The sequence below is a fragment of the Halichoerus grypus genome, chromosome 11 (assembly GCF_964656455.1).
Source record: "Halichoerus grypus chromosome 11, mHalGry1.hap1.1, whole genome shotgun sequence".
NCBI classification, from domain to species: domain Eukaryota; kingdom Metazoa; phylum Chordata; class Mammalia; order Carnivora; family Phocidae; genus Halichoerus; species Halichoerus grypus.
This window is the reverse complement of record NC_135722.1, coordinates 15,409,258-15,423,434: the sequence shown is the minus strand read 5'-3', so window position 1 is coordinate 15,423,434 and position 14,177 is coordinate 15,409,258. Positions and strand designations below refer to the sequence as shown.

The following is a 14,177-nucleotide window of genomic DNA, read 5'->3' as shown; positions in this document are numbered from 1 at the left end:
GAGTTATGGAACCTCAGAACTGGCCATCGGGACCCATCCTCTATCCCTCTTCCTTCACAGCCTCATCTTGACCACTGGATAGGGACTTCACTGCCTGCTGTTGGGCATCAGTTTTATTTATTTATTTATTTATTTTTTAAAGATTTTATTTATTTATTCATGAGAGACAGAGAGAGAGAGAGGCAGAGGGAGAAGCAGGCTCCCAAGGAGCAGAGAGCCCGATGCGGGACTCGATCCCAGGACCCTGGGATCATGACCTGAGCCGAAGGCAGACGCTTAACCATCTGAGCCACCCAGGCGCCCTGGGCATCGGTTTTAGCTGCTAGAACACGCAGGCCTCTACAGCAAGGCCATGAAAGGCTGGGCTCTCTGCCCTAAACTTTTAGTATCATTAACAATGACTTTTAGCAGACGTCTTTCCTGAGATGCATCCGTTCCCTCCGTTAGTCACCCAACAAACTGTCCCCAAAGGCGCTAGGCTGGTGGTGGAGGCTGGGGAGGAAACCAGCCATCAGGGCTGGTGTGATGGAGGGGGGAACGGAAGAGTGTCATGGATTTCAGACTGGGTGCGTCAGGGAGGGCAACTCAGAGGAGGTGGCCCTTGAACAGAGTCTTAAAGGATGTGTAGGAGTTGGTAAGGTAGAGAGGGGTAAGGGTGTTGGGGGTGGAGAGAATGGCCAAGGGCAAAGGCACGGAGCCATGAGAAACAGGGCCGGGACTGAAGTGAGGCAAGGGGACAGTTAGGGTGCCACATGCATAGAGGTGCTTGTACAAACAAGCCTGAGAATGAGCCCCTCCTTAAATTGTACACCCAGGTGCTCAGCTAGCCTCACCTCAGTCCTGGCCCTTTTGGGGATGTAAACCAAGAACATTTCATTCTGAAGGTGATGGGGAGCTACTGAATATTTTTAAGCCAGAGAGTGAGCTCATCAGGTTTGCCTGTCCCAGGGCTCTGCAGGGGGTATACAAGGATGAGATAGACTCCAGAGATAATTAGAAAGAATTAGCAACAGCTTTTTTTTTTTTTTAAAGGTTTTATTTATTTATTTGAGACAGAGAGAGCACATGAGAGGGGAGAGGGTCAGAGGGAGAAGCAGGCTCCTTGCTGAGCAGGGAGCCCCATGCGGGACTCGATCCAGGGACTCCAGGATCATGACCTGAGCCGAAGGCAGTCGCTTAACCAACTGAGCCACCCAGGCGCCCCTTAGCAACAGCTTTGACATCAAATTAGCTGTGGGGTGCAGGAGTGAGGGCAGAGCCTGGGATGACATTGAGATGTCTGACATGGAGGCCATGGTGGATGATGGGCTCATTGGCCGAGACAGGGAAAACAGGAGGAAGAGCAGGTTTCGAGAGAAAAAGAATTCATTTGAGCACATCTCGAAGTTGAGTTGCCTGTAGAATGTTCCCGTTAACATGGAAGTCTAGGGCTTGGGAGAAAGGGATCCCGGTTGGAAATGAGGACATTGTCCGCATCCGGGTGGTCTGTTAAAGTCTTGAGTCTACATAAAGGGAAGAGAGATGAGGGCAGAACTCCAGGAATATGGACATTAAGAGACAGTAGAGGGTGAGGAGTGAACAAGGAGGCTGAGAAGGAACGACTGGAGAGGGGAAAAAAAAAACAGGAGAAGAGAGTGGCCCAGAAACCAACAGAAGAAAGCCTCCAGGAGTGGAGCTCAGTGGTGTCAGATGGCATCTGAGAGCTAGGAAAGATGAGAAGAAGACAAAGTGTCTGCTCACTTGGACAATGAGGCGGTCACCAGTGACCTTGGTCAGAGCTGTGTTGGGGAGAGGTGAGGTGGAAGTGAGATCAGGAGGGTCGGATGGGAAGGAGGCCAGGGGGACCTGGCGATACAGTGAATTTTTTCAAGGAACTCCGCTAGGAAGAAACAGAGGGTGGTACCTAGAGGGCAGAGGTAGGTGAGATCAAGAGCAATTTGGGGGCTCTTCTTTTTTTTTTTTTTTAAGTTTTTATTTAAATTCCAGTTAGTTAACATACAGTACAATTTTAGTTTCAAGTGTACAATATAGTGATTCTTTTGGATGGGAGAGAGTTGACAATGGTTATTTCTAGAAGACAAAGATCCCACAGAGAGGGAAGAGGATGGGTGAGGCAGGTGGGGCAAGGATCCACGGAGTGGATGGAGAGATCCACTCCTGACCAGAGAAGCCCAGACATTCTGCGGGGAGGGCATTCTGGGGGTGCAGAATGTGGGGAGACAGGAAACTGAGGCAGCCCCCCATGACTGTGCAGTTGGGGGATGGGGCAATGGAGAGGGTTGGCTTGGGAGTTGAATTGGGGGGGAGGGGGAAGGGGAAAGTTTGCAATAACCGCTCAGAGGAATGGGAGACCAAGCTGACTTTTGGTGGGACCCCTCGTCATCTATTCATTCACTCATTTAACAAATTTTTACAGGATATCCCTTATTGCATGGCACCATGCTAACATTGGAACACAAACAAGACGCGGCTCCGGATGCCAAAGGGCTTGACATCTAGGGGTGCCTGGGTGGTGCAGTTGGTTGGGTGTCTGTCTGACTCTTGGTTTCAGCTCAGGTCTGATTTCAGGGTTGTGAGATCCATGCCCCCAACAGGCTCCACGCTCTGCGCAGACTCTGCTTGTGTTTCTCTCTAGCTCTCCCTCTGCCCCTCCCCTCCAAATAAATAAATAAATCTTATTAAAAGGGCAGGAGGGGTGCCTGGGTGTCTCAGTCCATAAGCGTCTGCTTCTGCTCAGGTCATGATCCCGGAGTCCTGGGATCATAGGGCTCCCTGCTCAACAGGGAGTCTGTTTCTCCCTTTCCCTCTGCCGCTCCCCCTACTTGTGCACAAACACCCATGCTCGCGCTCTCTCCCTCTCTCTATCAAATAAATAAATAAAATATTTTTTAAAAAAGAATCCAAGGACACGGGGGCTTCCTAGAGCAGCTAACCCAGCAGCTAACCAGCTAACCCAGCTAACCCAGCTCAGGGCTTGGTGAGCTGGTCTAAGTGAGGTCATCTGCGATCACCACGCTATGCCTGTCCACCCAAGACAGCCTTTCCTGCCTCTGTAAGGATGCAGGGTTCATCCCCTTGCACAAGCCCCCTGTTGACATGCCACCTCCTCGGGGACCATGCATAACCACCCCTAAGGGGGTGGTGCATCCCCCACGTGTCCCTGGAGATGGAGCTGCAGCCCCCACACTCCGCTGGCAGCCGGCTCTGCCACACACACACATCTGCTGGCTGTCCTGGTACCAGTCATCCTGTGCAGACGGCCACAACAGACCCTTTGTTACACCTGGAAACCAAAGCTCTAGAAGCAGGGAGAACAACCATGGGCAATGCCTGGAGCTGGGGTAAGCCAGAGCAAGGCTCCAATTCCAGAGGGCTGGATGGTCCCAGGAGCCATCTGGCCAAATTGGGGTGTAGGTAACAGGTGCTCCTGGGGTCACTGGGGGAGCTAGGCTGGGAACTCAGCTCCAAAGGAGGCTTAATTGCTTTGTTGTCAGAGTGGCAGTTAAGGGCGGAGGTGCTGATGTCTGGGCTGCACTTCAGTGGGTGACCTTGGCAAGACACCTAGCTCTCAGGGCTTCAGTGGCCTCCTCTGTGAAATAGTCCCCACCCTCAGAAAGGCGCTGTGAGGGGTAAGTGAAAGCTTGCACACGAAGCTCTTAGCCCAAGGTCAGCTATGCAGTAAACACTCTAAAAGGCATTAGCTATGAATTTCTGAGTGCAGAGGCAGTGGGCTGGAGATGATCAGAGCCGCCAGCCGCAGCTGGGAGAGGCTGCAGAAGGTAGCCAGACTGGTCAGGGGAGAGGGCCTTCATTTTTCCCTTGAATTCTTGGGAAGTGAGCAGCGCCGCAGTTCACCGATAACACAGTCAGCAGCTGGTCCTAAGTGGGGGAGGTGTGAGGACAGAGGGGAGATGCTTCAGTTTAAAAAGGATTGAGTGGGGAGAGCTGGGCAGGAAAGAGCTGAAGGAAAAACCAACCTGGAAACCCAGCCTCTAGGCAGCTGGTGAGGGAATGTCAAATCCAGCCAGAACTATCATAATTCATGGTATAGGAGGTTACCTTGGGCCAGGCTGCTTGGAAAATTAGCAATCCCAACGGCAACCTGAGCGGGAGGGGGGGGGGGCGGCTCCCAAGTACCGTGCCCCACCCCCTCCAACAGCGGGCTTCTTTAGAACTTGGATTCAGGGAGGAAGCTCCCCTGTGGCCAAGAAGTTTAAATGTAATTCCATTTATTCCATTCATTCAACATAGGAGGGCCGGACTAAGAGAGAGGTGGGAGGCAGAGCTGAGGCGAGCCGGGCCCTGCCCTTTGGGGGTTTTATTTGTTAAATAAGTGATTTATTTGCCTGAATCATTCAAATGACATCTCAGTGTCCTCATCTGTAACATGGAGGAAGTGATAATATCTACCACCCAGGGTTGTGGTGAGAATCAAATGAGATGTTAGTTATTGTTCAAGTGTGAAGGGGAGGGCCCTGCCAGAGGCCCAGGAAGTAGTTATAGGGCTGAAGGAGGGAGATGGCATCTATAACAGAGTATCAGGGAGGGGTTCGTGGGGGAGGTGGCACTTGAGAATGGCCTTGACTAATGAACAGGATTTTAGAGAAGAGGACACACTCCAGGCAACCGGAACAATCTGCACAAAGGCCCAGAGGAGGACGGCCACTGTAGGGCCGCTGAGAGTTGGAGGAACTCCAAGTAGCTCTCCCCCTTTGTAGCCCATTCTCTACCTCTGCGTGTTTGTTCCTTCCCACCTCCCTGGGCTCACAGTCAGTGGCAAAAGATAAGCCACAGGGGCGCCTGGGTGGCTCAGTCGTTAAGCGTCTGCCCTCAGCTCAGGTCATGATCCCAGGATCCTGGGATGGAGCCCTGCATCAGGCTCCCTGCTCCGCAGGAAGCCTGCTTCTCCCTCTCCCACTCCCCCTGCTTGTGTTCCCTCTCTCACTGTGTCTCTCTCTGTCAAATAAATAAATAAAATCTTAAAAAAAAAAAAAAAAAGATAAGCCACAGACCAGAATGGACACAGACTAGACACCTGGTGCAGAGGGCAATGGGGTCTGGGAGGAAGGAGCATGTCTTTCAGCTGGAGCCATCCAGGGAGACTTCCTGGAAGAGTAGGCACTTGAGTGGAGCCCCAGAATTTGAAAACACATCAACAGGAGGAGATTGCAGATGAACAATGCTGTACGGGCCTGATGCCTACTCCCAGAATAAGGAGCGCAGATGAGTGGAAGGAAATAGATGGAAAGGGAGCATAGGATGTGAGAAGATAGAAGCAGGCCTTGAATGCCACACTAACCTGTAGGCAGAGGGAGACCTTAAATTCCACAGAGGGGGAAAGTAAGTGCTATGGTCAAAGGCCGGCTTCAGAAAGATGAGTCTGGGACGGTGAATAGGAGGTGTTAGATCTGATAAGTTAACCAGGGTTTCATCATCAGCTGGATGTGAGGTTCAGATGATGAACATCCCAAGGACAAGAGGAGAGGATGCAAGGGGGAACCGTGGTATTTGGAGGGGGAAGTAGAGTGGGAGTCCCAAATGGACTCCAAGGAGACCTCTAGTCCTTTCTTTCTGAATTGGCTCCCTCCTCTCCCATCAGCTTCAACTGACCCAGGAGGACGATTCAATCTTCTGGAAGACCCTGGCCCAAGAGCCTCAGGGGGGTAAGGTCGGAAGAGGCAGCTAGCTGGGCCTTGAGGCCTCTGGGCTTCAGGGTCAGGAAGCTCCCCATCCCACCCCCACCTCCAGCTGGGGGTCACTCTCCCCCAAGAGCTCTAGGCCTGGAGATTGTGTTATCGGCAATCAGGCCCATCCCCGAATGTAATGCATCCCAGAGCATTTTCCCTTTACCGTGCCCTTCCCCAAATCTAACTGGGTCCCTAAATTCTCGTGGCACCGACAGGGTTAAAGCCAGCTCCAGTCACCGCCCCCGACACCCACCCCCCCACCCCCAACAACCACCTGCCCGCGGCATCGGCGAATGCCGGCGCCGGAAAGCGCGGGACGAAGGCTGCTGGGGGGGCGAGGGGGGGCGGTGTGCATCACAGCAGCTGATTGACGGGCGGGGCGGTGATTGGCAGCTGCCGAGAAGCGGGGTGCGGGGAACGTGGTGCAGGGGTGGGCTCTGGCGGGCGCCCCACTCCCCCGGCCTCGGCCCGGGGCAGGGTTCGTGCCCGCCGCCGGCTGGGCCGGGATCGCTCCTTCCGTGCCCAAGCCGGCTGGCTAGGCGGGGCGGCGCCCTCCCCCCGCCTCCCCCCGGACCCCGCGGGCTGGCGGGTGTCTCTAAGGTGACACTCTGGTGCGCGGCAGTGGCGGCGGCTGCAGGAGCGCGCGCGCCGCCCGGGCTCCGGCTCGGCTCGGGCTCCGGCTCCAGCCGTCCGGGGAGCGCCCCGGCGCGCACGACGCAGCACCCCGACACCCAGCAAGGACCCCCGGGGCGCGGGAGGATCCCCGCCAGCCTTCCCAGGCGCGTCGCCGGGCAAATCGCCGCTCCCGTCGTCTGAGCCCCGGCGTCGGGAGGGACGTGCGGGCCCCGGGGCTCCCCTCCCTCCCTCCCCGCCTCGCGTCCCCGGGCCCAGGAGGAAGGGAGACTGCACTTTAGCGGGGAAGCCCGAAAGGCCGCAGGAGCCGCGGGAAGAGGACGGCGGCGGCATGGCCGAGGGGCCGGGCGGCGGAGGGCCCCGCGGGGACGGGGCTGGCGGCGGCCGGGCAGCCGAGGAGGAGGTGGTGCGGCGGCGCTGCCGGCGGGGGGAGGAGGCTGAGGTCTCGCAGCCGCGGCCCGAGGGACCCCGGGGCATGGCCGCTGTGCCCCCCGTGGAGGAGCGGTTCCGCCAGATGCACCTACGCAAGCAGGTGTCCTACAGGTAAGGAGGATGGGGGCAGAGGGAAGCGCAACGCTTAGGACCACCCCCCCCCCTTTCAGTCAACATTCATTGAGGACCCGCTGCTTGCCTGGCGCTGCTCTAGGCTCTGGGGATTCAGAAATGACTACCAAGGGGTCTCTGCTCTCCGTGTGCAAGGGGAAGGGGGCGCTTCTGGGAGCCCCTCTCTATATGAACCGCCCTATTCATTCAACAGGGAATTACTGATGTACCAGACACTGTACTAGGCGCTGAGGAGAGAAATAACAAAGACATGATCCTCCCAAACTTCTCTCTGCTGAGGAGAGCCAGGAGATGGCCCCTGGCCCTTCTTCTGGGGGAAGACAGACCCCCTGTTCGGTCAATAGGCCTTACCGGAACTTCCCTGTGGGCTGACCATGTGCTGGGCACTGGCTTGTGGAAGTGACAAGGTGCTCCCTGCCCCCATGGCTGAGACCCTGCTGCCCAGATATGAAGCAGGAATCCCCTCCTGGACCTCTTTGCCCTGTCAGGCCCTCACTGGCCTCCCCGGTGGCAGAGTGAACCCCTCACTTCCCTCGAAGCTTCTGCCTGTGAAAGTTTCCCAGCCTCCCTGGTCGTGCCCTCTCTGCGCAGGGGGTTTCCTGGAGGAATCAGCTGCAGTGGGCCCCCAGAGACCACATTTATGACTTAGAATGGGGTGAGGGAGGGCTGCCCCTCCAACAAGAGTGGGCAAGTTACCCAGAGGAGGGGTCTGAGGAGTGGGTGGGGACAGGGCAGGGGCAGCCCACCCCTTCTTCTTCCTCTCCCAGACCACAGCCTCAACTTGGACTTGCTGCCCCTCTAAAGCCCCTAGACTCCCCAGATTCTGGAGGGTCCAGCAGGGACACTGAGGCTTCTGCAGTCCTTGAAGCCATCGGCCTGGTTAGAGAGGACAGGTTTCCTGTCTGTTTACAACTCAGGGACTTGAGGAGTGTCTCAGGCTGCCCTGCTTCTCCCTGGGGCTTCTGGGAAGGTGTTTCATAAAACTGGCCCAGCCCTGAGAGTTTGAAGGGCTTGAATGGACTATGAGACCATTAGGCCTCCATCACTTGAGGGAGGATGGAAGAGAAGGGGAGGAAACCTCACCATCGTGAAGTGAGATGCTCAGAATAAATAGGAAGTAGGTTGGGTTCACATGGGCTCTACCTTCACTTTCTGGGGTATGTAAGGAATCAGGGGGCTCCATTTCCAGTTCTTCCAGGACACCAGGCTGAGAGGAGGTCATCGTCTGTCCCCTGCCTCCTGGTTGCAGATAATAGAGCCTCTGAAAGTCCTCTGGGGGAGGAGAGAGGACCAGGGACTGACGGGGAATGGAGCATAGAATGTAGGATCCTGGAGGAAATATTAGTCTGGGAGTCCAGAGACCTGGCTTGTATCTCACTTCTGCCAGGGACTTGCTATATGTGCTTGAGCTAGGCAATCTCTCTGTCTCTGCACCTCAGTTCTTCGTCTGTAACATAAAGGGATGACCCCAAGATTTTCTTTGGCTGTGGAACAGGGACAAACAGCATCTGAAGCTGCAAAGGATGCTAGAATCGGGTTGAGGGTTAGAGGATTGGAAGCAGAGAATAATGAAGGGGCCGAGATGGGAGGTGTGTGTGTGTGTGTGCGCACCCCCCCCAACCTCCCCACAGAAGCAGTGGCAAGGGCTGGGATCCCCCCCCAGGGTGGTTCCTGAATGGACACCCCTCCACAGCCCAAACTCGAGGCCTCTAGTCACAAAGGATGCAGGGTGGCCCAGCTGAGGCCCCTCTCTAGCTGCAAAGGGAGGAGGAGACCTCCAGGTCCCCTGTATGAGGGCTACAGGAGACAGCACGGAGTGGGGGGACGGGTTCCAGCTGTCACCACTGGACAGATCACGCAAGGCACCTCCTCACACCCCGCAGTTAGGCCAGGAGCCCCATCTTAGGACCAGAGCAGCACCAAGGCATCAAGGCAAGAGCCCCCCTGGGGAGAGGGCAGAAGAAGCCCTGGGAAAGCGCAGCCCTGGGCTTCTCAAGGGGACCCCAGTGGAATGAGCTGGATTTCTAGCTAAGCCCTCCCGTGTGGCTGCAGTCCTGCATGGCCCCGTGACTGATGCTACCTTTCCTGTTACAGGTCGCGGGGGGGGGGTGGGGGGTGGCGGCAAGCCCAGGGCCCACAGGGCCTTTTTCACATCCTCCGCCTGCCACAGTTCCATGCAGCTCTGGCTCGCAGATAAACCTCCCACCCCGCTGTGAGGAGTTGCTAAGAAAAGCAGTTGAAAGCCCTTCACAGAGAGAAAAGGCTTTTAGAGAGAAATGCGGGGGCACAAAAATCTGAGGGCGACGAGGGGGAAGCGGAAGCAGGATTGAGGCCGGGCTGTCTCTGACGTAAGTGAGGACGGGGGCTTTCGGCAGGACACTAGAAGTTCTTAGGGACGTGACGGCTTCTGGGAAGTAGGTTCCCACAGCCCCATTGCGGGCTGGATGTGGCCCTGGCAGCTGCTTTCCTTGGATGGAAAGATGGCGGGTCTGGGCCAGTAGTGACTCTTGGTGGGCAAAGGGAGTGGGGGATCTTCCCGTGTCTGCATCTGGGCTTGAGGAAAGCTATCTTCCCTATACTTGAGAAAGTCCCGACCGCTCAGGGTTGGGCTTTGGAGACCATTGGAGGGCAGCGTCCAGCCTGGGAAAAGCCAGAGGGGGTACCAGGGACATTGGGTTTGGTCTGAAAGGGTCAGAAGACGCAGAGCTGGGGCCTCCGGAGCTAAGCCCAGTGGTTCCCACACCGGATCACCTGGGGATCTTTTTAAAAATCCTTTCTAGAGTCCTATCCCTGGAGACCCAGCTAGAGGTAGTCTGGGGTTGGACCTGAACACCTCAACTTTAAAAATCCCTCCCAGGTGATTTTGCTAGTGAAGCCCATTTAGAAACCTGTGAAGAAGCTGAAGGAGAGAGGAAAGGTAACATGTGAGCTGAACCACTCGCCTGTGCTGGCAGGGGGCTCCCCTGAGAGAAGTGTGGGACATGGTCCCTTCCCCCGCCAAAGGTATGATTTGGTACGGGGCCAAATAGTAAATATCTTGGGCTTTGCAAGTCCCACAGTCCTGCCATTGTAGCACAAAAATGGCCACAGACAATATGTAAATGAATGAGCGTGGCTGCATTCCAGTAAAACTTTATTTATAGACCCTGAACTTTAAATTTCATATCATTTCCACTGTCACAAATATTATTCTTTCGCTTTTTTTCCAACCATTTAAAACTGTAAAAATCATTCTTAGCTCACAGCTACGCAAAAACAGGCAGCCGGCCGGATATGGCCCATTGGCTGTGGTTTGCCCATCCCTGGTCCAATAGACGGGACGGGACAAACACACGGAAAAGACAGTGATGGTTGGCATTGAGAATCAACCTGGGCGTCGGGCGAAGCGGCACGCACACTCCCGAGAGAGAGGCATTGCACACACATGCCGTCTTTGGGGTCAGAGAGACCTGGGTTCTAATTCCTAGCCGGTTGAGTCACTTTCCCCTCTGACCCTGTTTCCTCATATGGGAAACAGGAACAATAATACCGGCACAGGAGAAGGGCTGGGAAGATTAAAGAAGATAAGACATGTAAAGTTCCTGACTTGTAGCAAGGATGAGACACAAGTTAGAATATCTCTGGCCCTCTAGAGCTGGACCTCTGGGGGTGGGGGTGGGTGGGCGGGTGTCCAGGAAGGCTCCCGAAGGAGGTGGGCCCTGAGTGATGGATGGGTAAGAAGAGCTGGGAATGGTAGGGTTGAACGGAGACTAAGCAAGAGCTGAGCATGGGTGCACGTCCCAGACCGCAGCCCTCCCCCTACCCCCTCCACCCCCAGAGAGGGGCTGGGGGGGAAGCAACTGGGGACGCCAACTGGCAGGGAAGGGTGCCCCTCCTGTGGGCACGGGGCTGCGGGGACTCAGCTCCTCAAGGGAGGGGCACCTGATCCAACTCTCCCTGCTGCTATTTACCAGAAGCTAAAAATAACCCAAGAGTGACAGGGAGATGGGGCCGATTTGTAATTTAAATAGCAACAGGATAAAGCAAGGAGCTGCAAGAGATCACATTCTGTCCTGAATTAAAAATGTAAAAACCGGGGGCAGAGAGCTGAGCTGGAGCTGGAGGAGGGGTCTGCTGCCAGAGGAAGCTAGAAGCTGGGGGGGAAGGGGGGGTCTATCTATTTTTCTTCCTTTGGGAAGGGCAGGGACCAGGCCCAGCCTGGAGATCCTTCCTCCCCTCAGGGACCTGAGGTTCTTGCTGACTAGTGAGTCAAAGGGACGGAGGGCAGTGCCCAAAGGTGGGGCCAAGAGCAGTGGAGGGATTGGGATCCCAGAGAGAGGGGCTTCTCCAACCCTATTTTGGCACACAGTGCTTGGGACATCCCCCCCCTCCCCAGCAGCTCATGCCCCCACCCCAGCAGCAGGGGAGCACAAACCATTTGGGCATTTCGGAAGGAAGCTGGGAGGACCAGTTTGAGCAGAGGCGTTTGAACAGGTACTTCTCTGGTGTGTTGATGAAAATGTAGCACAGGGCCAGGCATCAGGAAGCCTGGCTTAGAGTCTCATTTTTGCTTCAATTGGTACAATTTCAGAGCAGAGCATTCAGAGAGGCCCCCTCAAGCATCCAGGTCCCAAGGACAAGGGTTGGCACAGGCTGGGGAAGACTTCTCTTCAAGGATATGCAAAGTGCGTAGGGAAGGCATTAGGATGAGATTTGGCTTCTGCTGAGCTCGACTGTGCTTGACCAGTGTCCTCAGCCTACAGATGTTTGCAGAAGGAAGACTAAGCAGTGTCCATAGAGTAGGTGGGGATTCGAGGGCTGCTGGGCAGTTCACTCCAAAGCCCTTTTTACTCAGGCTTCCAAGGGCCTGGATTTTCATCTTTAAGGATCTTTTCTTTTGGCTCTAAATGCACATATCTCTAGGAGGGGTAATAAGACAGGAGGCATGAGGGCTGAAAGCTGCTTCTGCAACTGGGGCTTATGACCTGATAGATGGGGGTAGGAGGCTTGAAGGGCAGGAGGCCTGCTGATCCTGCCCCGGGGGGCTTGGCTACAGCAGGGGTGGGAGGGAGCTCCTTTGGGCAGATCCAGCTGACCCAGAGTAATGGAAGAACCATCCAGGCTCCTCTCACCTCTAGCCTGGGGACCTGGCAGGTGCCAAGGGACAGTTTCCAAGAGAGATCGTGGTTTGAGGGACTGCCCTTGAGCTGCCAGTGCCATACCCACAGCTCTCTTGCCCCGGTGGGGGATCCCAGCCCCCCCTCCCGATTTCTTCCTGCACATGACTTTAATGCGGCTGCCCAGAAGGAGTCTAATCAAATTTCCATCTGTCGCTAGCCGGTGGCACCTGCAGCCCTACTCAGGTACATCTGTCTCCTCTTTGGGGGCAGAGGCCCCGCACCTGGGCAGAGGCCAGCGATCAGCAGGTGCTGTTGGGCTTTGGGTGGCTCCCAAGGGCTTCAGCAGGTGCCTGGAGGACAGGCTTAGCGGCTGAGGAGGGACTTAGATTCAGAAAGTTCCCCACGCCTCACCACAGCTGCTAGTGCAAACGGGAAGGCAGTCTCCCTCCTCCCGCCCAGCCTGTTGGGCACCTTTATTCAGCACTTCTCCACTTCCATGGGAAGTTGCCGAGCACAGACCGTGCACTCAGCACGGAGCTAAGCGCCAGCACAGGGGTCAAGAATCTTGTAAGGAGACAAGCCTGGTGTGTGCAAAAGGTCACACGATCTAGGAATATTCTTGGGAACAGGAGTGAGTGTCAGAGATAAATCGGTCGGGTGAGAATGCTATGGCTCTAAGGCAGCCTTCGAGACTTAGGTGTTTATAAAATATTTGTCATACTAATGAATAAGTTAAAAACCCGGAGGCTGGGAAGGAGCATTAAATGAATCAGAGCAGAGAGAGTTTAGAAATCATCTGGTCCAACCCAGAGATGTTAAGTGACGTGCCCAGAGTCACACAGCAAAGGGCTGGAATTTGAACCCATGGGTTCTGTGTCTGGGACTCTTCACCTTCCCGCTTTTGCTTCTTGGGCCTGGGTTTGGAAGGATGGAGATCTTGATTGGTAAGGCCTGATGGGCAGACAGGCCAAGGAGAGCACCAAAGGTGGAAGGGATTGGCAGGGGTGAGGGTGGCATGTTAAAACAAGTGTGAAAAAAAAGAGAAGCGATGTTTATTGAGCACCTACTGGGAGGCAGGCACCAGCGTGGTATGAGCTGAGAGAAAATCACCACAGGCAAAGCCTGGACAAAGAGGCAAAAAAGGAAGGCACCAGGAACCGGAGCATAAGGAGCCTCGAAGGTCAGGCCAAGGAGGCTGGCTGGGCTGGTTTTGAGAGCGGAGACTGTCCAGATCGTGGGTTGAGCGTTTCGTGCCCTGGTACATTTCTTTCCCCCAGCTCCCACTTGCTCATCCAGGCCACTGAAAGTAGAACACCTCACCCTCTGGGGCCTCAACAAAGCCCAGAATAATTTTCTTACCCAGATTCCTCTTCCTGTGCGTATCTGGGTGCATTCTGAGGGGTCCCCCCTCCCCAGTGCTGGCACACATTGTCCTAGGAACTGTCAAGGGCATCCTCCCCAGCACCGTGCACCTGTCCCTTCCAGCCTTGTCCTGCCAACTCCACCTGGAAAGTACTGGCAGCTTGGAGGAGCACAAGCCCAAGGGGATCCTGGTCCCACAGTCAGGACTGCTCTGCCTCTCAGAGCCTCCAGCCTGTCCGGCTTCCCCTTTCAGGAGTCACATTTCCTGCTCTCTGCCACTCCAGAGCTGCCAGAAGCCTCAGACTAAAAACAAGCCCAGCCCCATTTCCTCTGTTTAACTGCTCAAGCTCCTTGCAGAATCCCTGGGAGAAGAGAACATGGTCCTGCAAGGAGAACAAGGTCCTTGTAGAAGAGGCCTTGGCCTGGCTGGCAGAGTCTCTGATGGGCCACAGCATACAGGACCTGCCCAGAGAAATTCAGAGATGATGGGCTGGAGGGAGAGCTGCTGGAAAGGGGAGTGCCGAGTAATCACCATGCTATGTCCCAACCCCAGAGAGGCCAGGGATGTCTTATTTAAGGATACAGACTCTGGGGTAAGATTCTTGATTCTACTGCTTACCAGCTGGGTGACCTTGGACAAATGAGCTTAATAGCTCTGGGCCTCAGTTTCCCCATCTGTAAAAGGAGGAAAATAACAGGATCGGGTCGTTGTAAGGATTCCAAGGTTTCTGGCACAGAACTGTCCAAGAAATAATAGGCATTGTTTTATCATTACTGAGTGTTCATTATTCATGACAGCATGATTTATCAAACAAATATTTATTGAGAAATA

General features: G+C 55.1%; 1 protein-coding gene across 2 annotated transcripts in view; it reads left to right on the top strand.

Moving 5' to 3' along the window:
* The first annotated feature begins 6,636 nt into the window (after nt 1–6,636).
* Nucleotides 6,637–14,177, top strand: part of DGKZ (diacylglycerol kinase zeta) — a 40,796-nt gene continuing 33,255 nt past the window's right edge. For both annotated transcript variants that reach the window (XM_078058098.1, XM_036104976.2), the window contains exon 1: nt 6,637–6,863. In XM_078058098.1, the coding sequence (XP_077914224.1) occupies nt 6,652–6,863 (212 nt within the window). In that variant the 5' untranslated portion in view covers nt 6,637–6,651. The remainder of the gene's footprint in view (nt 6,864–14,177) is intronic.